The sequence below is a fragment of the Mustela nivalis genome, assembly GCF_964662115.1.
Source record: "Mustela nivalis genome assembly, chromosome: 9".
Taxonomy (NCBI): Eukaryota; Metazoa; Chordata; class Mammalia; order Carnivora; family Mustelidae; genus Mustela; species Mustela nivalis.
Window position 1 is genome coordinate 26,168,776 of NC_139028.1, and position 26,377 is coordinate 26,195,152.

The window sequence follows — 26,377 nt, forward strand, 5'->3', positions numbered from 1 at the left end:
TCAGAAGATGCTTATCATCCAACCTGAATCCCCTACACTCCCCTCCTCTTGCTCAGCCACAGAAGGAGAGCTAGAGAGTAAGGTCTGTCACCCTTCACTTTGTATTTGAAGACAGGTAATAACCCTGTGCGGCAGCACCCTTCACACTTCTGTCAGATTTCCAGCTTCTCCTGTAGTAACGAGGTCCACTCCTTAGAGGCCTGCTGCTTGTTTCCCTTTCTGCGTGGGCGAGCCCTGAGGTTTGCTTGTTCTCATGTTGTGCAGGAGACAGACCCCAAATCCCAAGCCGGAGGGCGAGGACTTTCTGGCGTGTGTGGCAGCTGTGTTGGATGGGGCAGTCCTGCCTTGGCTCTTGGGAGTTGCCTATCCTTGGCAGCCCTGGGGCAGGTGGGATGGGCGGTCGTGGGGGACCTGCCCCTTGTAGCTCACACTCACTTGGATGTGCCCCCAGGAGAAATGTAGCTTCACAGTACATTCCCGTATCGTTCAGTTAGGCTCCCTCCCAAAGTCTGGCTGCAAAGCAGACTGTAGTTAGTGGGTCTGCAGAAGTAATAGACAGGTGCTGGGTGTCTTGTGTCTGCAGGAAAAGGGAGCCTGAACAGCTGAGCATAAACAACAGTTGCTTGGTAATACGAGCTCCTTTCATTTAAAGTCAGAGGCCTGGCTGCGTGTGGGGGAAGGGAGGCCAGGTTGTTCCAGCTTTCCACCTGTCTGGGAGGCCAGAGGTGAGGTCAGCTCCCCAGGGAACACAGCGTCTGTTGGGGCCAGATGGGGGACTGAGGTGGGGAGGGGGAAGTGGAGAGAGGAATGCAGGGACTGAGATTCTGAAGTACTCATTGGAAACTAGTCCTGAACCCCTGTCACCAGCTGCTTTGGGAAATTGCTTTTTTTCTTTTTTCTTTTCTTTTCTTTTCTTTTTTTAAAGATTTCCTGCTTCTTTTTTTCCCACTTGTAAAATGACTAATGGGATCGAATAGCTGCATATAGCTTCGTGATATCTCCAGCCCAGGTGAGGGCTGGTAGAATTCGGGTGCTTCCAGGGACCCGCTGTTTTCCTGAGCTGATACACCTGGTGAGATTCTGGGGGCCTCCAACGGGCCTCAGAAGACCTGGGTTCAAGTTCTGGTTTTGCCTTTCACTTTTTTTTTTTTAATCTATGACCTTGGATAAAGTTCTACCTCACTCCTGGGTCACTGGGAAGATAAAATGTTATGTGTGAAAGTCCTTTACAAAAGTGTAAAGGTTACTGTACAACAGGGGCACCTGGGTGGCTCAGTAGGTTAAAGCCTCTGCCTTCGGCTCAGGTCATGATCCCAGGGTCCTGGGATCGAGCCCTGCATCAGGCTCTCTGCTCAGCAGGGAGCCTGCTTCCTCCTCTCTCTCTCTCTGCCTACTTGTGATCTCTGTCTGTCAAATAAATAAATAAAATCTTAAAAAAAAAAAGGTTACTGTACAACAAAAACACGCAGGATACTGAAGAGAATCTAAGGGAAGAGAGGCTTGGTTCTTCCCTCAACAGGCTTGTTGTCTCATTAGTAATGATGGCTCGCCGTTGAAGGGGCTTTCCTTTCTCAAGCAGTCCCCTTTATCATCTCACTCAATGGTGCCATGGTAAAAATAATAATAATAATAATAATAATAATAAAACAGAAACAGCTGCGGGAGGATGGCATGATGTGTTCTGAACAGCGTTTAGTGGAAAACGGCTTGAAGGAAAGAGGGGAGAAGGGGCTGCCATGGAAGTAAGCAAGGACAATGCTGGGGGCCTTGATGTCCTCGGGATATCTGCTTCTCAGCCAAGTGAAACCATTTCAGATTTCGTTTGGAAGAGGTTTTTCCTCAGGCCAGGTAAAATGTAAATGATTGTTCTCAACTACTGCGGTGCCCAAGGCTTAAATTAAATCTCCTAGGATTTTTGATTTTAGGTCCAGAATCTTATTGTGGGTGGGAAAAGCGGCTTCAGTGTGTTGGAAGAGGGAGCTTGGTGACTTTTATTCCTTTTAAGATGCGTCCTTTGAAATTCAGAGTGCTGGTGATCAACTTCAAGGCGCCTGCTACCCTCTGAATCTCTCTTTCCCCCCAGTACCCATCAAATGGGTTGGCCCTGTGTGGTGAATCCTCACGTACTTCAGTAGGCCCCTCAACAGGCAGGTTCCTTGCAGTGGGAAGTTATCCGATCCCCTGCAAAGCCCTTGTCCTTGGAGGAAGTCCAAGGCAGTGAGCATCCTTGGGGGAAGTCCAAGGCAATGAGCAGCTCTGGTGCCTTGACTTTACTCCGTATCCTGAAGTTTGGAGTTGCCTGTCCCGGGCCCTCCACATTCTTGGGGCCGGAAGAACTGTTCTGCTCCTTGCCAGGTCTGACACCTGAAAGGGATTCTCCTTTCTGTGTCATGTCCGGGAGTTAAAATAGAGTGATACCAAAACCACCTTTGAGGGATCCAATGGCCGGATATGTAGAGTCAGAAATAAGACCAACTGATGATCTGGACGGTCATTTACAGGTGGGCCTGGCCTTGGCCTTTTGGCCACAGTATCTCTGTCCCATTGAAAAACTGACTTCCCTCAGTTGCCTGGCCTCTTGGACATTGATACCTTGAACTCCCCTCCATGGGTCATTCTGGGGCGTGATGGACCCATGGCCAGTTGTCATGCTTGATGTTTTGCTGACCTGTAGGGACGGATTTTCTTCCTGTGAGTTCTTGCAGCTTCGGGACACTGTGTCCTTCATCCTGGTAGGGAAGCTGGGGCATCAGCTCTTAACTGGGAATTGGACCCTAGAGAGGGGCAGCAAAGAAAAGGTGAGTTGAATTGTGGATTTAACGGTACATTCTTCTGTGCTCCTCCTGGTCTGTTTGAAACCAATTGTCCTTACTTTGTGGGGAAGCAAATAGTGGAGAGGCATTTGTGCTGGGCTGGAAGGGAGGAAAATGGACCTCACAGCCTCTGCCCTACAAGCTTCGCTGGTTTATGCTCAGTCCTGATGGCAGATGCCTCACTGAAGTGGATCAGGTATCCGGCCAGGCTCTTAGGGCTATAGGTACGTGGGTCTAGGGAAGCAGTGGGTCAGCATACCTGGAGCAGTGGCCAGGGCTGCTCCACTTTCTAGGTTCCATGATCTAGAATATTTTGGGGGACCCAGTCCATACCCCTTGCAGGTAGAAGCAGAATTGAATCGTCCCCCAGGAACGTTAACTCCCAGGAAGGCTTTGCTGGATGCTTTGCCTTCTGGGGGCTCAACCCTCCAGTACCTTCATTTTGTGCTTTGGGATGGGGCTGTGGTATTGACTGGGTCGCTCAAGATGGAGAGGGATCAGTCCTTTTTCCCTACTGGTCCTGTGTGTCCTGTGTCTCTCGGGTCCTATTGTCTGTCGTTGCTTGGTATGTCCTGTCCGCTGTCCTCAGCTGATTCCACAGGAGAACTGTTCTGTCTTCTCAACTTGTCATTTTGGAAGCAGCCTCCCAGAACCTTGCTGTCACCCTCTTGACTATGCCCAGCCTTCCCGTGCCCCTACCCGCAGTCCCACATAATTTAAAGAAAGCACTTTTCTTAGAAAACATCCTGCTGAAAAGCCCTCTAGTTTTCCCCCAACCCTGTCTTGGGTGGCCTTGGGGGATGAGGTCTGAATTCCTGATTGCTCCGTTCTCCTTTCCCCCTCCCCTGCTTGCCCCCCCCGAAGAAAAAGCGGGGCATTAGACTAATGAGAGCTGCCTGGCCAATCGCTGCTTTGGGAAAGTTTGGTTTGTGATCCCGTTTCATTAGGCTGATTGGAGCAGCCTTTACTCGGAGGTAGAGTCCCTCCCCAAGGGATTTTGCCTACAGTTACCCTAGCTGTCGCTGCCTGTGCATGCCCCTTCTGGACAGAAATGTCCTCCCCTCCCCTCCCTCTTAGCTCCCCCCTCCTCCTTTTCTTGTTTTCATTCAGTGTCTCGCTTCCTCTCTCTCTCTCTTTCTCTCCCCATCTCCCTCCTGCTCTCCGCCTGCCTACAGCGCCACGCCGGCTCCCCAGCCTGGTCGGCCGATCGCCAGCCGCTGAGAGTTTGCCGAGCCGCCCCCTGGGGCCCCGCGCCGCCGAGTCCCGCTAAGGCGAAGACGCAAGCAGGCCGGGGAGAGCGCGGAAGAAAAACAAGCGGGCGCGCCGCGGGAGCCCCAGGAGGGCGGCCGGGTGGCGGCGGGCGGCGGACGGGGCGGGCGGGCGCCGACAGCCTGGGGGAGCGCGCACCGCCGGAAAGTTCGGCCCCGGCGGCGGCGCGCGCCTGCCTCGCGGCGCTCCGGGAGACGAACTTGCCCTCACCGCGCGGCTCGAGCGGGGAGCGTTTCCCAACGAGAGCGGGCCGAGCGCGCCGCGGCCAGGGGTGGGGAGCGAGGCTGCTGGCGGAGGGCGCCGAGGGAGCGCGGCCACCACGGGCCCCCATGCCGGCGGCCAACATGCTGGAGAACCTGCAGCCGCCCGCCCTGCAGGTGTCCGAGCCCCAGGGCGCGCCCGAGGGCAGCCCGCTCTGGTCCAGCTCGTCGACCCCCACGCTCCGCCGCCGGCGCTTCAAGATGCGCCGCATGAAGAACGTGCAGGAGCAGAGCCTGGAGGCCGGGCTGACCCGGGACCTGCCCGGCGTCCTGGCCCCGGGCAAGGAGTTCCTGCAGCTGCCGTCCATCGAGATCACGCCCTCCAGCGACGAGGACACCCCCTGGTCCAACTGCTCCACACCCAGCGCTTCTCCGCGCCGAAAGCGCTTCCTCCTCCGCAAGTGGCTCAGGGTGAGGGAGCGAAAGGAGTGCAGTGAAAGCAGGTACGTCCCCGCGCCGCCCCCCTGCCTGCTTCCCCTTTCCGTCCCCTGCCCTCCCCGGGGGGCGTCCTGGCCGACACCTCGCGGAGGAAAGCGGGGAGGGGGGGCTGGCCAGAGTGGGCTTCGGGCACCGCTGCTCCCCGCTTGAGGGCCGGGAGTACTGCGGCTTCCACGCGTGTCGCCCCAAGCCAGGGCCTGGGGCCTGCGACTTCCTCCTGTGTCACACACCTGGGAGGTGGGGGGATTCCCTCCGCATTCCATCTCGTTCCATCCTCATAGCAAAGTGAATGGTAAATCCATGGCAGCTAATATCTATTGAGCCCTTATCACGTGCAGGTCATCACGGTGAGCACACTGTATCGCGAAAACTCTGTGTTAGGTACTACTGTTATTGCTATTTAAGACGTGGAGGTAACAGAAGGTGCGAGAGGTTAGGGGCGCCTCCCCTTAGACTCCTATAGCTGAACTCCCATTTCAATTTTTATGATGTATTTTGGCCACACCAGCTTGCCTGTCCTGGCCCACACGTGTAGCTGATGTGCTGGAGTTTTCATTTTCTGCTACAGTCTTCCCACCTCTAGAGCTGCTTCTGTGCTACTCTGGTTTGTGCCTGCTACTTTTCTGCCTGGGATAATGTGGCATCAGAGTAGTGGGAGAAGTTCGGTTTGTCCTATCCGTGTAGAAAACCATAGGGCAGCTGGGTTGGACCTTGGCTAGGAGTGTGTTGGAGGCAAGCCCACCGCCTGGTTTGGGAGGCGGTGAGGGATCCTCACTGGCTCTTTGTAGCATGGACTCTGCCCATTTACTTCCAGACTCTAGGGTCCCGTCTCTAGGGTTGTCTCCTATGGGGGAGCTGAAGGATTGGTCACCTTCCCCAGGAAGTCCTTCTCCCAGCCTGTTCAATTTCAGTCACTTCATATCAACAAGTATTTATTGAATGTTCTTCTGAACATGGTCTGGTACCAGCTGATGTTGATGGGATCCTGGAAGGAGAGATGGAAGGGAGAAATGCCATCTTTGAGAAGGAGAGTGGGCAGAGACTTGTATAAGCAATTAAGATTAAGACCTGTGAGGGGCACCTGGGTGGCTCAGTGGGTTAAAGCCTCTGCCTTCAGCTCAGGTCATGATCCCAGGGTCCTGGGATCGAGCCCCACATCGGGCTCTCTGCTCGGCGGGAAGCCTGCTTCCTCCTCTCTCTCTGTGATCTCTCTGTCAAATAAATAAATAAAATCTTAAAAAAAAAAAAAAGATTAAGACTTGTGAGTTTCACTCCTGCGGAGGAGGTAGAAGCATTGGAAGACATAATGATTTCTGGAAGGGGAAGTCTCAAACTGGCAAACACAGATGGGTGGTAGAAAAACAGCAGGAAAAGTGTGAGGTCAGGGACATGAGATCAGGAAAGGAGAACAACATGGACAAAGGCAAAAAAAAAAAAAAAAAGCTGGGTGGTGGCACTAGGCTGGCTCAGCAGGAAGAGTCTGCCACTCTTGATCTCTTCAGGTCATGGGTTCGAGCACCATGTTGGGTGCAGAGATTACAAAAAATAAAATAATAGTAATAATAATAAAAAAACATTAGAAGAAGAAAGAAGTAGGATGAGCCTTGTGTCTCTGAGGGACACTGAGGAATCAGTGGGGTTATGCCAAGCTTTCCAGGATCTCTTTTCTGGTGACTGAAAGTGGTTATCCTTGTAGAGCTTTTTGTGGACCTGAGGATAACAATTCTTTCTGTCCGGTACCTCATCATGCCGTCCTTTCCACAGAGTAGAGGGGAGGAGGCCAAGCTTGGAGGGAGCTAATCTTTTTTTAATTTTTTTTCTTCTCCTCTTCCATTTTCTTCTCCTTTTTTTCCTTCTTCCCCTTCTTTCTCTTCCCTTTTTTTTTCTTTTAAAGTAATCTCTATGCCCAATGTGGGGGCTTGAAGTCACAACCCCGCTCTACCAACTGAGCCAACCAGGAGCTAATCTTGAATGAAAATAGTTCATCACGGTTTGTCAGCTTTCCCTTCGGGTGCGAGAGACCCCGTTTTGATTTTGGGATTTGCCACGCCTGTTGAGGACAAAATATGGGGGAAAGAGGCTTGCATTGCTGGCTAGGGTGAGGATGGAAGTGGCTTTGGTTGGAATTAAAGAAGGCTTTCTTGGTTTTAGAGGTGTCTAAGAGAGTTGTCTCAGGGTGCCGTGGAATCTTCAGTATTCCTAAAAGCAGGAATTATTTTCACCTTTTAGGTGTAGATGAAGGCAGGTCTTGTAAGTAATGGCTTGCCGGATTAAAAGAACATGAGTGCATGTGTAGAATAAAGGCAAACTCTGGATTCGAACCCAAATCTGTCGGACTCGGATCTCTACTCTTAACCACTGTACACTGCCTCGTGTTGGCATCTCTGTGGATCTTGGTGAACACAAAACACCGTCATGTGTAGGTCTTAAAAATGGAAGCCTTCTTGGAGAGAAAAGAAGCAATTGAATGAGTAGAAGCTTGTAGATAGATGCTCAGCAAGATTCCCGGAGAAAAGGAGTTGGTGTTTGAGGGCGGTAGAGCAGAAAGAATATTGGACTGGAAGCCAGAAGATCTCAGGTTGTTGTTTGTTTTTTTTTTAAATTTTTTTATTTTTAAAGATTTTATCTATTTATTTGAGAGAGAGCATGAGTGGGAGAGGTGGTCTGGGAGAGGGAGAAGCAGGCTCTGTGCTGAGCAGGGAGCCTGACGCAGAGCTCAGTCCCAGGACCCTGGGATCATGACCTGAACTGAAGGCAAAACTTTAACTAACTGAGCCACCCAGGCATCTTCAGGAGATTTCGGTTTAAATTTCAGTTCTGTGGGACCTCGGATACCCCACTTCATTCACCGCTCTGTGCGTCTCCCCTTCTCCATCCATGGCAGGGGGGACGCGTCTCGGGAGTCATACGCGTGAAAACGTTTTCCACATGTGAAAATGCCGCGTCACGGTGAAGGATTATTGTCTGTGAGTGTTTGGTGGATTATTCTGTGAGTGTTTTGTGGGGCTTGGATTTGCTTGAGGGTATAAGCTTCCACACTCAAGTGTCCCGGGGCAGCACCCCCGGGACCCCTCATCCGTTCCAGGATTGGAAAATTGCTCTGCTCTGGCCTGGTTCAGCCAGCGGGGATTAGCATACCAGGCCCAGCATGGCATCCTCTTCCCATTCCCCCTCCAGAATCGACCTCTCCTTGGGCCAGAAGAGCACCTTGCAGGCTGCCCTGAAGTCTGATGCAGCAGAAGGCAAGGGGCTGTGGGTTTTAACTGCACAAGTTAAACACAGGAAGAGGATTGGGAGACACCCTGCCCCCGCCTTTTTACCCCCTTCTTTAACCTTAGGAAAAAAGAAGTGGAGAAGATGGTAAAGTCAGTGTGGTTTGGGGAGCCCAGGACCTTTGGGTACAGTAGTGCAGTAACCCCGGCCCAGTTTGGTCTGGTTCATCTTCGTTTCCTCAATGTCTAGCACTGTACTTGGGCTTTTATGGTGATCAATACATGTTTGTTGGAGAATAAATTAAAAAGGAGAGAAAGAAAGGTTCTTTTTTTTCTCTACTGTTCGGAAGGGAATGATCTTTATTCATAAGTCAGGGAGAATTTCCTGGAGGAGATGGGTTCAGAGCTGAGTTTTTTTTCCCCGTGACAGCTTTATTGAGATATAATTTATGTACCGTACCATTCCCTTATTTTTAAAGTCTACAGCTCAGTGGTTTTTAGCATATCCCCAATATACACAACCCTCAGCACAGTCCATTTTAGAGCGTCGTTTGACCCCAGAGGGAAACCCGTGCCCTTTATATATATCACCCTCAGTGTTCCTATCCCTATTCTCCAGCCTGAGGCAGCCACACATCTACTTACTGTGGAGAGCGGAGGGTTTGCTTTGCTTTGTTTTGTTTTAAAGGTTTAAGTATTCATTTGAAAGAGAGAGAGAGAGAGAGAGTGAGCATGGGGTTGGGCAGAGGGAGACAGAGACAGAGAATCCCATGTAGACTTCCCACTGAGCACGGAGGAGCCCGAGGCAGGGCTCAGTCCCAGGACCCTGAGACCATAACCCGAGCCGAAATCAGGGGTTGGCCATTCAACCGACGGAGCCACCCAGGCGCCCTGAGAGCAGGGTTTGGAACGGAGACCAGGTTCTTGGTGGTGGAAGCAGTCTGGGGAGATTGGCTTGAAGACGGGAATGGATGACCACGAGTCGCCTCAGTGAGGGATGTGGAATATAGGGAGGTGAGCGGATGGGCTGACTGACTTGATTTCCGTTGAAGAGTTAGAACTTCACTTTATCAGTCAACAAAGGTGCATTGAGATCCCCAAGACAGTGTGCTCTGTATACAGAGGGGACTCAGCTCACTGGGGAGCCGCTATAGATTCTAGAACCTGGGAGAGAGGTGCAGAGTGGTATTTGAGGCAGCTGATTCTTGAGCCTTCCACTGTTCTTCCAGCGCTTGGTCTGGGAATTGGTGTCTTAACCATCATTTAACGTAAGATGGCACTTTTCTTTTTTCTGCTGGCCATGTTGCCCTCTGAGTTCCCTAAAAAACAGAGTCTGAAGTTGATGGGTCAGCTTTTGGAATTAGTACCTGCACGTCTCCCTAAATTCCTTGGCCATAACTGGTTATGGTGATTGTTCAAAACTCTCTGACCTGCCGGAATCTGGTGAAGAGTCAGAAATTGGACGGCACCATGTCTGGCGGGATGGCATCCTGTCCTCGTTCCTTGGAGGGAGAGGGGAAAGCTGACGGGCCCAGTGAGCAGGTATGGATGGCTCCCTGTAGGCTGTCTTTCCAGGGGACATAGCGCGTCTCTGCTTCTCTACCCCCCAGGAATCCCTGGTATTGTCGTTACTTGCACCACCATGACCCCCGGCGGTTCTGTCCCCTCGTCTGTGTGATATTCTCAAGCTGCTTAGAGTCCTATCGGTTTGGAGTCTCGGCGTTTCTGCTCTGCGACCCACATCTGACCTCAGGCCTCTCACTGATTCTGCCAGCCTGGTTGGGCCAGGCTTTTCAGCTGGGGGTGCCAGCGGGTTGGCAGGTTATGGTATCAATGGTGCATTTATCTTGATTCTTCAGCCTTCGGAGAGAGTCTCATTTCCGGATTCAGCTCCATTTCCAAGGAAGCAGGGTGAGCTGTGCCTCCAGACTCCCTGTGCATCACTTCTGTGCACACCCTGCGGTGTATGAGAGGCACAGGGAGGCTGGGAGAGAGAAATGTCATTCTTTCTTTCTTTTTTTCCTTTTTAAAGATTTTATTTATTTGAGAGCGAGAGAGAGAGCGAGCTCAGAAGCAGTTGGAGTGGCAGAGGGAGAGGGGGAAGCAGACAGCCCATGAGCAAGGAGCCTGATGCGGGACTCGATTCCAGGACCCCGGGATTGTTGCCTGAGCCAAAGGCAGATGCTTAACCGCTTACCTACCGAGCCCCCGGGTGCTTGAGAAAACTGCCATTCTTTCTTAACACAAAACAACAAAAACAAATGCAGAGGAGACCTCTGATCTGTCCACAGATTAAGTAAGTAACTGGTGCTGCGTAAGGTGAAACTAGAGAAAGCCTTTACCAGACCGGACCCCTAAATCCTTAAGGGTGGGGACAGCATCTCACTATGTGCCAAGTTTCTTGCCTTCAATACACAATCCCATTTAATCCTCCCAAGAAACACCCCCAGGCGGGTTTTAGGGCTGAGAAACAGAAGTTAGAGATTAACTCGCTTCTGGTCCCACAGAAGCAAGGGGGAGATTTGAACCGTTGCAGAGCCTGAGCCCTCTACCAGGGCACTGTACCATCGCTCCGGGCTCTGGAAATCGTTGGCTCTCATGCATGTTTGAGAAAGCATACACGTGGAGGGGAAGGGTGTGAGAGAAGGTAGGAGTGAGGTCAGCAGGATGGGAAGGGTTCCGGGGAGTGAGCTATAGGGCTTGGGGTCGATCACTGCCATGGGCAGGGCGACACATGCTGACCTGCCTGGGCATACTGCTCCGTGAGAAGCAGGCAGCCTTTGGCTGGAGATGTGGTTTCCAGATTCTAACGATTTGTGCAAACTGTGGAGGTCGAGATGGAGTCCCATAGGCTGATACGCACTGGCCAGGCTCCTCTGTGGGTGTTGGTATTTTAAGAGTTTCCGTGGTGGTTATGTGCTCAGGGGCCGCCCATTCCGTGTCAGGCAGGAACCCAGCATGATCCTGGGGCAGATTAGCAGGTGACGATTCTGCCCTGTGTGGTTAGTTTCTCCTGGATCCTCTCCATCCACCAGTTGCTAGGCTGGTCACTGGTAATTGCTTCTAGGGTAACGCTATTTTCCATTAAGGCGTCTGAATGGCTAAGCTGCCCGTGGGGAATTTCCTGCCTGACCTCCGTGCACGAGCCACTGGGCCCCGGAGCCGGAGCAAGTGTTCAGACACTGAACCAAGCTGGCCTGAGAGCCCGGGGATGGTTGCTGGGCTGCGTGCGGTGTGTACAAGAGCTTTCTGCAGCCCGAGGGCTCTTTCTGGAGCTTTTGCCCTCTTGGGTTCTTGCCTCCGCAGCCCACATCGGTGTGGTGATGGACCAAAGGGCTGTCGTGTCTGGTGTGAAGGAAGATGAAGGAAGATACAGCTTTTACACATCTCCTGGGGGTGGGGAGGGCGGTCTGCCAGCTCTTGTCCTGGGACTTCGGCCCCTGAGCCGTCTTCCTACTCTCAGAGGAGATGGCAAAGCTTCCATCCAGGAGGCAAAACTGGAAATCAAATGTGTGTAGGACAGAGATGTTTGCAGCTGTGATAAAGAGATGTCAGGTGGTGGCTGGTTCCCGCCCTGGCCACCCCCCTCCTCCCCCCTGCCCCCTGCAACTCTGAGCAGCCACGTGCCACCTTCTAAAAATAGTCCTGGTGTCAAATCTTCTCCTCTGTTTCCCAGACACTGTGTGTCTGGATTTTCAATTCAAATAATATAGTTCAGAATCATCAGCCAGCGGTGGGCTGTGGCTCAGCTAAGATCAGTGGGTGGAGGAGAGGAGGAGTAAGGAAATCTGGGGTTCTTCCACTGGAGCCCCCCATACGTCGTTTTGGGTCTGACGATATGAAGCCCTTGGTTCTGCCTCCTTCATACACACTCGTGTTGAGATTCTGGTTGTTCAACTCTGATTTGTTGATGAGATAAAGAAATAAGGCCACAGACACGTCTCAGTGGCAGATCTGGGTTATGGCACAGAACTCAGGCCTCTGACCTCAAGTCTGGGCCAGTTTCTAACTGTCTGTTCTCCGGAGCTTCCTGAGGCTTCGTGAGGTCTCCCCGTGTCAGTACAATGCTGCCGTCATGCCTCTTCCCCACCTGCTGCCTCGTACCTACGTGGTGGTCTGACCACAGGGGGTTTTAGTCTTGCTGCTTTTTGGTTGGCAAATTTAGTCAGGAAGTGAGGGGGCTGAGTGAGGGAAATTAAAAAAAAAATTAAATTAAATTAAAAAAACCCCAACCAACCCACTTGGGGGGTTTTCCCCTCTTTTTCCACAACTATGGAAAAAGAATTTGCCTTGGAGGCCCAGTGGGGGGAAGGAGTGTATGGTAACCCTTGCTGATTTGACTCAACGATTAGGAAAATGAAGAAAAACTAGTGGACCATTGGTTTAGTAACATCTTTTTGAGGCTCGGCAAGGATCTTCCAGCTTCTTAACAAGTTTTTGCACCCTAAAAACCAGTGGCTATTGTGTGTGTAATAAAATAGCTAGTCACCGTAAAATTTGGGGTAGTAGGGAAAGGAAGACAGAGCTCATCATTTCATGATGCCACTGGCAGCATCTTTGGTGTATTATCACCTACTATGTTTTCTCATTCAGGTTTCCTGTTTATTTCTTATTTATTTTAAAAATATTATTTACTCATTTATTTGACATGCAGAGAGCACACAAGCAGGGGGAGAGGGAGAAGCAGGCTTTCCCGATGAACTGGGAGCCCGACGCGGGGCTCGATCCCAGGAACCCGAGACTGTGACATGACCCGAAGGCAGACGCCCAACCGACTGAGCCATCCATCATTCACGTTTCCTTTTTAAGTGATAGACATTTTGAGTCATCGGCTCTTCTGTTACCTTGTCTCTGTTGAAGGTAGGGCAGGAGATCTGTCCCTAGGTTGAGGACAGGGGAGTCTGTGAAATAAGGGGGAAAAAAAAGAATTTCTGCGGCACTGTTTTCGGAGGAGCCATCAGGATGAGTTATTTCTCCAAATGGGGGACGAGCCCGCTCATCGGAGATGCCACTTAGCCTCGTCCTTGTGGTTCCCATAACCAAGCTTATGTGTTCAGGCCAGTCTGCCTCCACAAAGCCATCTGCGTTGATCTGGCAAGGGTTTGCCTTTTGGCTGGGCCATTACACTCTGGAGCTCTTCCTGACCTTTTGCTTGCCTCTCAGGTTGGATGGAATGGCAGTAATAAAGGTTACTCTGAACAGGGTGGAGCCTTTCCAGGGAACAGTTTGCCCTTAGCATGCGTGACAACATGTGTTTTCTCTATCTTTGTGATGAACCACATCTTCCTGACGGGTGAAGACCTCATAAAAAAATTTTAAAAAGACTTCAGAAAGAGGATTGCACCACCTCTGTTGGTTACCTCTTTCTGTGTTTTAAGGCCCACTACTGAGCAAGTTCTTCCTCAGATCTGACTGAAATCCCCTGTGGTAAGGTTCAAACACATTTTCTCTAGTTGCGTCTTCAGTGAGGATGAGAGACAGGTCGTTATCCTTTGAGAACATTACTTCAGAAACTTCTTCTTACTAGTAGTGCTAGTCATTACTTGGACCTCTTGGGTGTCCTGGGGCCCTGTGGACTTACTGGGGGGATTGGCGGCCCACCTGTGTCGGAAGACCAGAGTAGGAAGTGGCCCTCCGATTCGGAAAGTTCCGGGGGACCCTGAAAGAGTCCTCTTTCTCAAATGCCTTCTCCATGCTTGGGTTGCTCCTCCGTGAGTTGACACACTTTCTGTTTGTAGTTAGAGACATTCGACTGAAAAATCAGGGGAACTCAGGAGAGCTGATTCTCACAGTTGAAACATTTATTGGACACACACTGGGCTATGCTGGGTGCTTGTGCTACAGGGCTGGACATCAACAGTCCTTCCATTAAGGACCTTCCGGCCTGTGTGGAGGGCGACATGAAAAAGATCCTTTCTCGGGGCGCCTGGGTGGCTCAGTGGGTTAAGCCGCTGCCTTCGGCTCAGGTCATCATCTCAGGATTCTGGGATTGAGTCCCGCATCGGGATCTCTGCTCAGCAGGGAGCCTGCTTCCCTCTCTCTCTCTCTGCCTGACTCTCTACTGTGAACTCTCTCTGTCAAATAAATAAATAAAATCTTTAAAAAAAAAAAAAAGATCTTTTCTGGAGAATATGCACATCATATTACAGCATTAAAAAAAAATAGGTCTGAGGAAAAACTCAGCTGGAAGGGAGAAGGGAGGAGGGTCCTAGGACCTAAATGACACCATTACGTTGTCTTCCTTCTCTGTACTCAGCTGCCACCTGTTAGCCCCTACATTCCAGCTCTGCATCTCTCCCAGAGAATCTAGTCTTCATGGTGGATGGGATTTGTGGGGTCGTTTCAACTTGGAACAGACAGTAAGGCTGTGGAGTTGGTCAGCGGCAGAGGGGGCTCTGGAGTACAGGTACCCTGCGGTCAGCTTCGCGTTCAGCCCACCCCGTGTGTGGGGAGCCCATTCTGTGCGGGATGGAGCCCTGTCTTCATCAGTGAACTCAGGAAGCTCGCGCAGGTCTTGTCTGTGGATGGTCTTTCCAAGGACCAAGGCCCTAGCACCAGTCCAGGGAATCATCTGAGGCAGCAGGAGCTGTTGTCTGGGGTTGAGCTCATTTTCTCGCTGTGTGGTCCTGCACGGGTGACTCCATCTCTCTGGGTCTCAGTGTCTTTCTCCTCTGTCAAGTAGAGAGTATCCATTTCTTCTTCCTGTAAGACAGTTTAAGGAGACGAGTCTGGAGACCTATGCTAATGTGATTATTAGTTAGTAAAAGTGACTTTTTTTGGTGATCCGCGAGGCCTCTGAGTTTGCTCCTTGTGTTAGCGCAAGCTGGAACAGTGGTTTGTTACTTCTTTGATTAATTACGAGATGTCGCTTTTGGGATCTACCTATGGTGCTGACAATGAGCTCTTACAATTCATGGGCTGCTCTTGTCCGTCTATCTCTTCGGTGTCCATCTGCTTAAGGTTCTGACTCCAGGTTTCTTATTTCTCCCTCTCCTTTTCCCTTCGCCTCCTTCTTTTAGATCTACACACTATCCTAGGGCTGTTTCATCCACTTGAGTGGCTTTCCTTACTTCTCTATGATGATGACTCTCCCATACTTCAGACCTCCTCTCTTTCCTGAGCCCTAGGTTCACACCTACGAGTGACTAATGGACGTTTCGTGGAGATGCTCTTCAGAACTCCGTGTCAGTGTCCTTGAACCGGCCCTCCTTCCCTCCAGCCCAGTTCCTCTCCCTTGGTTCCTTGCATTGGGGATGGGAACTGGTCAGCTTCATGAGGCTTCCCTCCCCTGGGAGGGTGTTCTTCAAGCCCATCTTCCCAACTCTACCACCGTTGCACCTCTCTAGGCCACCATCTCTCCGGTGTGTGTTCCTCAAGGACCCTCCTCGCTCGACTCCCTGCCTCCTGCGAGGGCCAGGGGAGGGGCTGCCGCCAGAGGGGTCTTCACACCCTCGCTGCTGCTCCCCGTCCTGTGCCTCCAGCCAGAGTAACCCTCCCCACCCCCGCCGCCCGCACCTTGAGTGAGGTGCTTTCTCTTCTTTCCATGTCTTCACAGACACTGTTCCTTCAGCCGGAATTCCCCACTGGTAACGCCACCCCACCTTGTCACCCTGCCCTTCTTTTCTTCTCCTTTGGATCTTTCCTCCAGGAAGTATTTCCAGACTCTGGTGTTTTTTTACTTGATTTAATTTTAATTTTATTTTAGATTTTGTTGATTTGTCAGAGAGGGAGAGAGCACAAGCAGGGGGAGCAGCGGGCAGAGGGAGAGGAGGAAGCAGGCTCCCCACTGAGCAAGGAGCCTGACGGGGGGCTCAACCCCAGGACCCTGGGATCATGATCTGACCCGAAGGCAGATGCTTCTGAGCCCCCCGGGCGTCCCCAGACTCTGGTGTTTATTACGTGTCCTAATTTGTGACTGTGTTCCTCAATTGTGTTTATTTGGTCACAGTGCAACCTTTACTGGATCATAAGCTGTGAGGGCAGAGTTTATTTTATTCAGGGTTTGAGTTATTTAGTGCCTGCTGAGCTCTTTGCATGGAACATTGTAGGAGCTCAGTAAATAGGTATTTGGGGAAGGAGTAAATAATCAAATGAATGGAGGACTGCACAGAAACTTGATTTTCATGGAATTCTAGTGTAAATCATTTTGCAAAGCAAGAAGTCCTCTTGAAGCTGAATAATCCTCCCCCCTCCCCGCCAATATACCATTTATGTAAATCTGGATGATTACATAAGGGCTTGTTTGCTTTGAGCCTGTTGGTTTCTTTCGTGTTTTTATTTTGTTGTGCCGTCTGCGTGTTCCATCGGACTCTAGATGTCCAGAGAACAGAGACTGCTGTTCTTCTAAGGGAGTTTAACTTGGCATCTCTAGTGGATGTTGTTTCCTAAACCATCCCTAGTGGTTGATGTTTCCTCAAACGAGGTTCCAGAAAGCAAGAACAGGTCGGAAGCAATATTTTTGGCCAGTGGTCGACCCAGAGCCCGGGTACAGTCTGCAGAGAGGAGTAACTAACACTTTTCCCACCGAAGACCTGTGGCAGTTTTGAAGGATGTTTTGAATTTTGGAGCTGTGGTTGCCATGGCAACCATACTTTTTTTCTGGCCTTCCCATTCCAGGTCAGGGCAACAGTTGTTCCTCTTGAGAGGAGAGAAGGATTGGGGAATACATGTAGCCTTCCATTCTACCCTCCCTCCTCCCCAGTTAATCCAGCAAATATTTACTGACCACCTGTGATGGGGCAGGTGCCATTCTAGACGCCAGAAACTACAGTGAATGACATAGTTTCTGCCCTAGGAGAGCTTGCGTCCTAGAGAGGGGAGAGAGAGAGTGAGGAAATAAATGATGCCACCGTGATCCCTGTTTATTTAAAAACGAGTTACTTGGGCACATCCCCAAAAGATAATTCATCTATGTTCTAACACTTAGAACTCGGGGACTGTGAAAGCGAGGTCTTCTGCCCTGCTCTGTAGAGGGAGGGCCACAGGGGTGTCGCTGAGGGCTGACCCTGGAAGCGGACTCCCTCCCACTGGCAGGAGGACTTCAGTGGCTCGGGTGAGGGCATCTCAGAATGCAGACGCGTCTGCTGCTCTGACGTTTTCCAAGACCTCGGGAGACAGCGGTGCGAAGCCGGTTGTCTCTCTGCAGCTGTTGGATGTCAGGGCATTTGTTCTCCTGGCGTTTTCCACTCAGCTGTAGCGGAAGCCAGGAGCCAAAAGACGCGCAGGAGACATGGGCCTTCTTCATGCAACGTGGTGACAGCCTGAAGACAGGCCTTGAAGGCCGGGGACTGGGTCGTCACAGGATGTGGGGTCTGAACTCTTGAACTGGGAGCCCAAGGTGGTGGGGGGCAGGCGGGGGGGGGCAGGTTACGGAGGAATGAGGGGACACAGACACTGACCCTTGCCACGGGAGCTTCCGGTCAGAGCAGCAGAGAATGGTGCCCTAATGGACAGCTGTTAATCTGAATCTGCGCCGCACTGTATCCTTTCCAGAGTGACTTCCCAGGCCACGGGCTCCAGGAAGGGGGCGCACAGGGCGATCACCCTTTGCATTTGCTCCAGCACTTATCATGCTTCCCAACACACACCAAGCCTCCAGGCACGTGCTCAGGGCTTGGCCGTCCATTGTTTCATTCGCTCTGGCAGCCTGTGGGGCAGGTGGAACGTCTGTGTCCGCCCTTAAGGACACCGAAACTCTGCACCGTGCCCTCATCCGTACAACTCAGTAATGATGGAATCTGACTCCAGAAGAGGGGTTCCTGGCTCTTTTAATTCAAGCCTTGTTTGAAACTGTGTAAAGAATACATCTGCCCATGTGACACCGTACTGAGGTTTATGTGCGTGTGCTGACAATGTAGGTGGTCAAAATCCGTAGGAAATGGAACATAGAGACCAAACACTGTAAGACACTCTTTCAGCGGGCCTCTGCTCTGTTAAAGCAGCTGCTCCAGTGGAAAGCTCTGGCTGGATTTTTACCTCCCCTGTGGGACACATGAAACATTCAGGCTGCCCCAGCAAGGAACGTTCGAATTCCACCTGCCTGTAGGGCTTTGGCTGCTCTGCGCCAGCCACTAGGCTCTGGCTGGCCTCTGCTCTGGAAGGATTAGTCTAGTTTATTTATTGTCCATTCATTCATTTGTTCGCCTGCAAGTTTTTATTGAGCATCTTTCAGGCGGTCAGTGCAAATCATGGAAATAAATGTAAAACCTGGAAATGTGGCAGGTGCCTCCAAGGAGAGGGCAGCAGAAACTGCCACATTTGGTCATCCTGATAGCTGGCCACTTCTTACTGTGCAGGATATCCTCTCTAGCAGGAGACCGTCCTTTGTAAATGGAGCTGGATGGACATGTTGTCTTATGAGAACAGAAGCAAGTTACCATCATTCATTTCATTCTAGGGCCTGGCTTGCTCATTCATTTCACAGAGTAGACGAAGATGGCTTGTGCTTTGCTGAATGGGGAACCCCAGTCATGGGCCTGGGGTAACCTGGTCCACTTCACTTCTCTCTTTTCTTTGGAACACAGGACCGCCGAACTTCCCTTCGGCTCTCTCTAGCAGAGGCTGGGCAGGGGAAATAAAAGTTCTGTTTTGTTTCTCATTCCTTTGATGCAAATGATTCCAAAGCGGGGCACTTTTGAATTGTTATCTATGCCTGTTTCTGACCTTAGTCCTCATAGCCATGAAGAGTCTAGAGTCCTAGAGCATCTGTCCCTAGTTGCCTACCAGCTTAGGGCCCCTCTGAGTGACAGGTGCTGTTTGGAAATAATTTCACTGTCTTAATCAGCTCAGTAGTGTCCTGGGAGGGTTGGTAAGAAACAGTTAAACGTGCAGATAAACCCGAACATACTTGTCCAGGTTCAGTGGATGGGTATCAGAGAATGAATGAAGTAATAAGTAAATAGACCTTTAAAAACATGTCTTGTGAGGGACTCCTGGGTGACTCAGTCGTTTAAGAATCTGCCTTTGGCTTAGGTCATGATCCCAGGGTCCTAAGATCGAGTCCCGCATTGGGCTCCTTGTTCAGCGGCGAGCCTGGTTTTCCTTCTGCCTGCTGCTCCCCCTGCTTGTGTGTGTGCGCTCCCCCCCACCGCCTCTTTCTCTGGCAAATAAGTAAAATCTTAAAAATAAACAAAAATAAATATATTGTGGATCTAATATGAATATATTATATAAGTATCTCTGTGTGTGTGTGTGTGTTTGTGTTATGTATTTTTTAACTCTGGATATCCCTAGGGCAGGTGAGGTGTTCTTGGGCCATCAGCAAAAAAATTTTTTTTTAGATTTTATTTATTTATTTGATAGAGAGAGATCACAAGTAGGCAGAGAGGCAGGCAGAGAGAGAGGGGAAGCAGGCTCCCCGCTGAGCAGAGAGCCCGATGTGGGGCTCAATCCCAGGACCCTGAGATCATGACCTGAGCCGAAGGCTGAGGCTTTAACCCACTGAGCCACCCAGGTGCCCCCATCAGCAAAAAATTTTAATTTGCTGATTGAATAGGATACTTGTCTTGATGTTTGCTGGTGGGTTAGATCCAGCCACCTCTCGGGGGGACCGAGAGACTTGGCCTGCCCCATTCTAGATGAGTCCAGGCTAAGCCCAGCCGGCGTTGAGGGATGGGGCATCCGGAATCACAGGCGGCTACTGATGGTGAATTTGAGAGGGACGGGGGACAGCTGAGACATAGAATGTTTTTGTACCCTTTCCAAGGCTCTTCATCCTTGCTGAATACCACTGATAACGCCCAGGCTGACACCGTTCCTAAGCAGTGGAGAGGGCTCCCCAGCGGCTGAGTTTGATTTTTATTCTGGTAGCAATTTCCAGCCTGCTTCTATAGGGTAAAATTCCAGCCTGGAGTGAACTTTCTCCCCTCCGGCCACTTTGCATCATCAGTTTCCTCCTGCAGAAAGAGGGCACCGTGCTAATACCGACCTTGTCGGTTGGCGTGGCGTTGAAATAAAGGCGAGGCATCTCTCCAAGTGCCTGATGCATGATCAGCGCCCTCTTTCTCATCACTTCTTTCTCATCCCTTTACATTTAAGGGAAAGAAGTGTTTCCACATTGGTGTCATTTTCCGATCGGTGCCGAGCTTATCTGATGCGAAGGGCAGGCCATGTGGCTTGTGGTTGTCTGTCATTGCAGTACCTTTGCTGAGTCACTTGGGGTTGGCAGACCTGGAAAAAATTAGTGGTCCAGAGGGCGGTTAGGGCTGTGTGTGATCAGGGAAGTAGCCTGTGGTGTCTGCTTCTCATTTCCTGGTGCCCTTCTGGACCCTGGTCCCTTTTCTCATGGGAGAGGGACAGGGACATGGAAGCCACCGGGGGGATGTTGCGCCTCTGTTGCCCGGAGCTGGGCTTCCCCAATGTGGCTTCACGAATCATTGATTTCAGCTAGATCCGTATTTCATAAGGCCTGGCGGAGAGCTCTACATGAACGGATTGTCTCCGGGGTTTGAGAGGAGTGATGTTCTTTGATATGAGGCCTAATTAGGAGAGAAGATGCTGTTGGTGCTGGGGAGAAGATGCCGAGGGAGAACTTTTAGAAAAATGAGAAGATCTTACAGAAAAGAGCCAAGGTAAGATGGAAAAACTGCCTTTGAGATGTGAGGCATTTATGAGATTCGGGTAGGTTTGTGGGCATTGAGCAGTGCTGAGTCCATCTTTCGTGAGACTCTGACTGTGGAAGTGGCTACATGCCATTCTTGTATTTAGAGACTATTTTAACTTGCTTTATCTGCGTATTTTATGAGGACTTAGCCTTATATTAGTAAGAGGATTGTGATAGGTTATATCCCCGGCGACATCAGCGAGAAATGTGGTTTTGAGTATGTACTGTGGAGGAGCTCTCTTTACTGTTCAGGGAAGTAGGAAAGCAGATGTTTACGTCTGGGTTTTCACAGTACACAGATATAGAATGAAAGGAGAAATATTTGATTAAACTATAATCTGGGTTTCCATTAGGACAAGCTAGAGATTCATGGGGGTGCATGAAAATCAAAACAAAATTCCCTAGACTCTTCTTTCGAATTCCCTTCCAAATTAAAAATACTTCAAGTCAAAAATGCCCAAGAGACCCTTCTGATTATATGTATTCCCCTTTAGTCGGTCATTGGTCTTGCGGGCCCTTGTCACATAAACTGCTGCCCGAGCCACTCAGTTGGACCCAGTTGGTAAAGTCGTGTGCTGTGCGGTGAGCTGGATGGATTCGAGTCCAAATTTTGTCCCTTTTTAGGGGTTCTGCCACTGTGAACTTTAGCATCTTTATTTTTTTTGCTTCCTTGAGACTCCTCAGTTCCTGATTTTATTACCTTGATCATACTTTTTTTTTTTAAGCCTTTATTATTTATTTGAAAGAGACACAGCGAGAGAGGGAACACAAGCAGGGGGAGTGGGAGAGGGAGAAGCAGGCTTCCACTGAACAGGGAGCCTGACGCGGGGCCTTGATCCCAGGATGCTGGGATCATGACCCGAGCCGAAGGCAGATACTCAACCAACTGAGCCATCCAGGCGCCCCACCTTTGTAATACTTTTAACTTACCATGGGTTTTTGTTTTGTTTTCGTTTTTGTCTGTGTTGATGACAGGTCTCTTCCCTCTGCATCCCTGCTGCGAAACCACAAGAATATCTGAGTTTTTTTTTTTTTTAACGAATATGTGCTGCCAAAGCAAGCACAGAATTTGAGGTTCTTAAGTGCTGGGGCCCGGCCTGTACCATGTCTCCAGTGGTCAGAACAGAGCTGGTATCTGGTAAACCCTCACCAAGAGCCCATGATGTGGACATTATCTGGAACGAACAGCTAGTCGTAGTTCTCCTTGTCATGAGCGGTGGCACTGAACGTCAGAGAAAGGAAGGGGGGTTCCTGTAGCTGAAGGGCAGCCTGGGGTTGTGGGGCAGAACTCTTGCTCTCAGGGTAGGGCAACTCGAGTTTTATTTTTTACAGTGCTCTCAAATACCCTTGTGGCTTTCTACATGTCTCTTCTTTCTTTAGTTTCCTGTTCTGGAAGGGGAAGAGTGAGACCAGATCATCTTTTAGGCCCTTCCTATATATGGGTTGGTCCACGATTTTATTACAAGAATTATAGACTCTGATCAAGGCAATAAGCTGGGGATAGTTCACAATCAAAGAAAGCAGGAATCCAGAATTGCGAGCACAGGAAGCGAGCCAGGAAGTCCCATGTGTCTTTGCGCCTGTGAATTGCCTTTCTGGGGACCTAAGCTGCAGGATGCTGTTCTTTCTTGCCCCCCACTGCCCAGTCGGGGCCACCTCACCCTTCTAGTTCAGACCACACAGCGCCCTTCTCTGTCAGTCGCTTAGCTTTCAAACCAATTTTCCTAGAAATCGTCCTTAAAATCTTACTGAGCTTCATTCCCCTTTGAAAAGGCCAAGAGGGACCTTTGTGGTGGTCGGGCTTGCTCCGTTTGTTCTACCCAGAAGCAGACTGAGGTCCAGAATGGTGAGGCTCCTTGCTCTGTGTCCTGCCCCGTCAGTGGCGGAACCAGAGCCAGACCTGGACATCTGAACCTGGCCCCAGTGCTACTGAGCTTGTGCTCTGTTTCCCCTGTTTTTATTTTTAATACATGGGAGTGTGACTGTGTGCATGACTCCAGGAGCAGGGCATACGGATGGTACGTAGAACCCAGCTGGGGTGCCCTGAGATCTTCCCGTAGCCCACCGTAGCGGCCTCCCGCTCTCACTCTGGGTACAAGGCCCATGGCAGAGTCCTGCTGTAGACTTACCTTACCATTGGGTGAGCGAGGTGGGAGTATGGGACAGGTCAGCATAGATTTATACCTTGCCTCACATGTGATTTGCACGATGCTTGGCGTGGAGCAGATAGGGATACCAGAGAAGAAGAGAGACCTGTCTTCAGGTGTCAGCAAGCAGAGGCAGTAGGGGATTCTAGATTTCTCCCTGGCCTTCTCCCACTGCCTGTAGTCAGGCACCTCCTCAAGTCTCTTCCTCAGGGGTTCCACTCCCTTTGTTTGAGCCTTTGCTGTTTCCAGAATCTTCAGTACCTCCCTGGTCACCTACAGGATGAAATTTAATCCCACTCCTGGGACCCATGGGCCCTTTGTCATGCAGATTTTGCTTTCTTTCCTATGTTCCACTCTAGCCATAAAGGGCCTAGTCTTCGCCCCCAGCAGGGTGAGCCTGAGGCCCTTGACTGAGCGGCAAACAACTCTCCGCCAAGTCATCGAGAGCACTTGCCGATTTCTCCACTTAGAATATGCCGTCTCAGCTGCTTCCTCTTCCGTGAAGCTCTGTCCAGAGTCCCATGGAACCCCAGGTGTTCTGTCTTGTACGTGGGTAGTGTGCTTTGTAGAGCCAACTTTTCCATCCCACCCTCCACGAAGAGGTTCGCTTGTTGTGTGTAATCTCTTTACTCAATGGAAAGACTCTCCATTGGAGAGTGAACTCCTTCAGGACAGAATGTATTTTCTTTTTCCTCTTTCGTCTTGGTGTTCCCTCGAATGGAGCCTGGCACATAGTAGGTGCTCGAAATGCTTGTTGAATGAGAGACGTGATCTCACTAAGTAATATTGAACTTAGGTCCAGGATAGAGTACTGCGATTTTTTTTTCACCCCAGGAAGGAGGAGTCATTTCAAATGCCGTAGACATGTCAGAAAGAATTGAGGTAGGGAAAAGGCCCCTGGGCGGCCGTCCGTGATATTTGATTATAGGATGGTTTGCGTAAAACACTCGAGATGGGAGCTTGAGTGAGGAAGTGAGCAGAGGGGTATGGATGGAGCTAGTGGACAGCACCAGTCTGAGGAGTGGGGAAATGAGAAGAAAGCGGACGAGGTGGGTAACCTCAACACTCAAAGAGTATGATGAAATAAAAAATGATCTGAGCCCATGTTGGGTGACTCTTTGCCCTCTTGGGGCAACTGGGCATCATCAGTTCTAACTTACCTCCTCAAAATGGGGCTGCCTGCCAGCCGAGCGGCAGAATGGAGGTTGCCCATTGCGTTCCGTGTCCCCCACATCACCCTGAGAAGCCAATGGGCAGAAAGAAGAGCTTGAAACAGATCCGTTTCTTGATTCTCTAGGTTGAATGGCATCCCGGGCAAGGGAGCATTGAGAGGCCAGGGGTTTTCCCTGCTCCTCGTAGTGTACCCCAACACCATTGTACTATGGAATATGAGTAAAGAGCAGAAAAGACGGAGGACAGCAGCACACTGAGTGATGAGAACACGTGGGGCAGGTCTGTATTGGTGGGATCCTCTAAGTCTCAGCTCCGCAGATGGGCCGTCACAGAATGGGAGTGGAGCTGGCTCCTCTACTTCCCCTAGCCCCGAGTCGGTTCTCCTTAGTCCGTGAGGCATGGGAATAACCACCTCATGCTCTCAGCCCAGCGGAGTTGCACAGAGGACTCAGCACACTGCGGGCTTTAGGCATCACAGCCAATTGCCAGCCTGGCCATGAGCTTGGAAAAGCACATATAAGAAGTTGCGGTAGAGGGTGCTGTATAGGCCAGAAAGAACCCCACATTGCAGAAGGGTTATAGTTATGGCGATTAGCTCTTGAAGTCAGAGCGAGTGGGGTATTTGGTGACAGAAGATGGCACACTGTTATTCTTCATGTAAAGAAACTGAGAAACCAAGAACAGACAGAACGGAATTGGGATAAAAAAGAGGCATGCTGTTTTCCTCGAATACTGACTTTTAAGTGAGATCATATGTGAAAAAGGGTTATTGTAGGCGTTCAGTACATGTCTGTTGCCCTTCTCTGTGATACAGCGTTTTGGTGATTCATACTTATCTTTATACTTCAGGCTTCATTTCTAAACATATTTTAAGATTCCTTTTTTTTTTTAAAAAAAAGATTTTATTTATTTATTTGACACAGAGAGAGAGAGATCACAAGTAGGCAGAGAAGCAGGCAGAGAGAGACGGGGAAGAGCAGGCTTCCTGCTGAGCAGAGAGCCCTACTCGGGGCTCGATCCCAGGACCCTGAGATTATGACCTGAGCTGAAGGCAGATGCTTAACCCACTGAGCCACCCAGGCGCCCCATACTTTAAGATTCTTGAGGGTAGGGCTAGGTCTTAGGGTACTTTGTCTCTACTGCCTTCTAGCACGGAACTTGGGGCACCCAAAGCTTGCTTTCTCATCTTTTCTCTGTTGGCAGGTTGCCGTTCGAAGTATTCTTTGAATGAGTCTTGAGTGAGTGGGTCATCTACTTTGTGGATCATGAAAATCTTTTTGTGCCCTTTTCCATGTGGGTGCATCCTACATTTGAACTTGAAGGGGTAAAATAGATATAGGGCAGGACTGTGTGTGTGTGTGTGTGTGTGTGTGCGCGCGCATGTGTGTTTCATTAACATTCTCAAAACAAAAATAAAAGATTTTTGGATTATTCAACTTCTGTTTCCTTTTGTTCCGTAAGCTAAATTACACGTGTCTGTTGCCTTCTTGCTAATGAAATGTGCCCATGAGTGTGTACTTTATCAGAACATTGCCAAGTGCTTGGCCCGGAAGATATGGTGTCGAGCTGTTAACTCACCTGCCCTGACTCCAGGTCCATTCAGTGCTATTTCTTCCTCTGGCCCCTCAGGGGCTGTCTGTGAGTACTGAATGACCAGAGTTCTCTGTTAGGACTGTTTGTTATTTCTTCTAATTGGAAAAAAAAACAAGATAATGTTTTTCCAGAGGCCAAGGGCAAATGAAGTTGGATGGGGGATGGGGCTAAGTGTGAGGCAGGGAAGGGGGAGGTAGGGAAGCTGAAGGGACTCTTTCTGGAACACAACACAGTCTGCAGTCCGTCTTTGATCTGCACAGGCCCTCCATGTATCTGGCAGTTTGTCTGTGATAGAGTTTCTGGGTCAGTACCCCTCCCCCGCCATGTGTCCTTTGCCATTTAGGACACAAGAATTCCTCCTGCTTTCCAGATGCATCGGCCCCTTCTCTCCCCTTGGCTTTTTGGGGCAGGATATAAGGCTATTCTTTCTTTCTTTCTTTTTTTTTTTTTTAAATTTTATTTGCGGGACACCTGGATGGCTCAGGTGGTTAAACGTCTGCCTTGCACCCAGGTCGAGAGCCAGGGTCCTGGGAGCCACCCAGGCATTGGGCTCTCTGTTCAGCGGGAAGCCTGCTTCTCCCTCTCCCTTCATCTCTCCTTTCTGCCTACTTGTGCTGTAGGATTTTTTTCTCCGATGGTGCCCATGGTTCTTAGTCACAGTGCTTTGAAGAATGAAGATGTAGACCAGACAAAGTGGTGGACAGCAAAGAGAGGCTTAAGAGAGATGGACAAGGGATAGTACAGAACTCTCCAGGAGGGAGGGACCCCAGGGGGTTGCCTTTGGTGTTTCTAAGTCTGCTTCTTGGCGCTTTTTAAATCTGATTAACCCTCCCTGCACCTGTCATCCAGTCAGGCTTTTGTCATCTGCTGG

The 26,377-nt window shown here is 50.3% G+C and overlaps 1 protein-coding gene across 16 annotated transcripts in view; it reads left to right on the plus strand.

The window, feature by feature from the left end:
* Nucleotides 1-26,377, plus strand: part of GRAMD1B (GRAM domain containing 1B) — a 242,487-nt gene that overhangs the window by 67,233 nt on the left and 148,877 nt on the right. For 9 of the 16 annotated variants that reach the window (XM_082683735.1, XM_082683746.1, XM_082683755.1 and 6 more), the window contains exon 2: nucleotides 3,989-4,785. The exons of 5 other annotated variants lie outside the window; for them this stretch is intronic. In XM_082683735.1, the coding sequence (XP_082539861.1) occupies nucleotides 4,412-4,785 (374 nt within the window). In that variant the 5' untranslated portion in view covers nucleotides 3,989-4,411. Of the gene's footprint in view, nucleotides 1-3,988; nucleotides 4,786-20,158; nucleotides 20,562-26,377 lie in introns of those variants that run through there. 2 more of the 16 variants (XM_082683743.1, XM_082683736.1) reach the window with 2 other exon arrangements.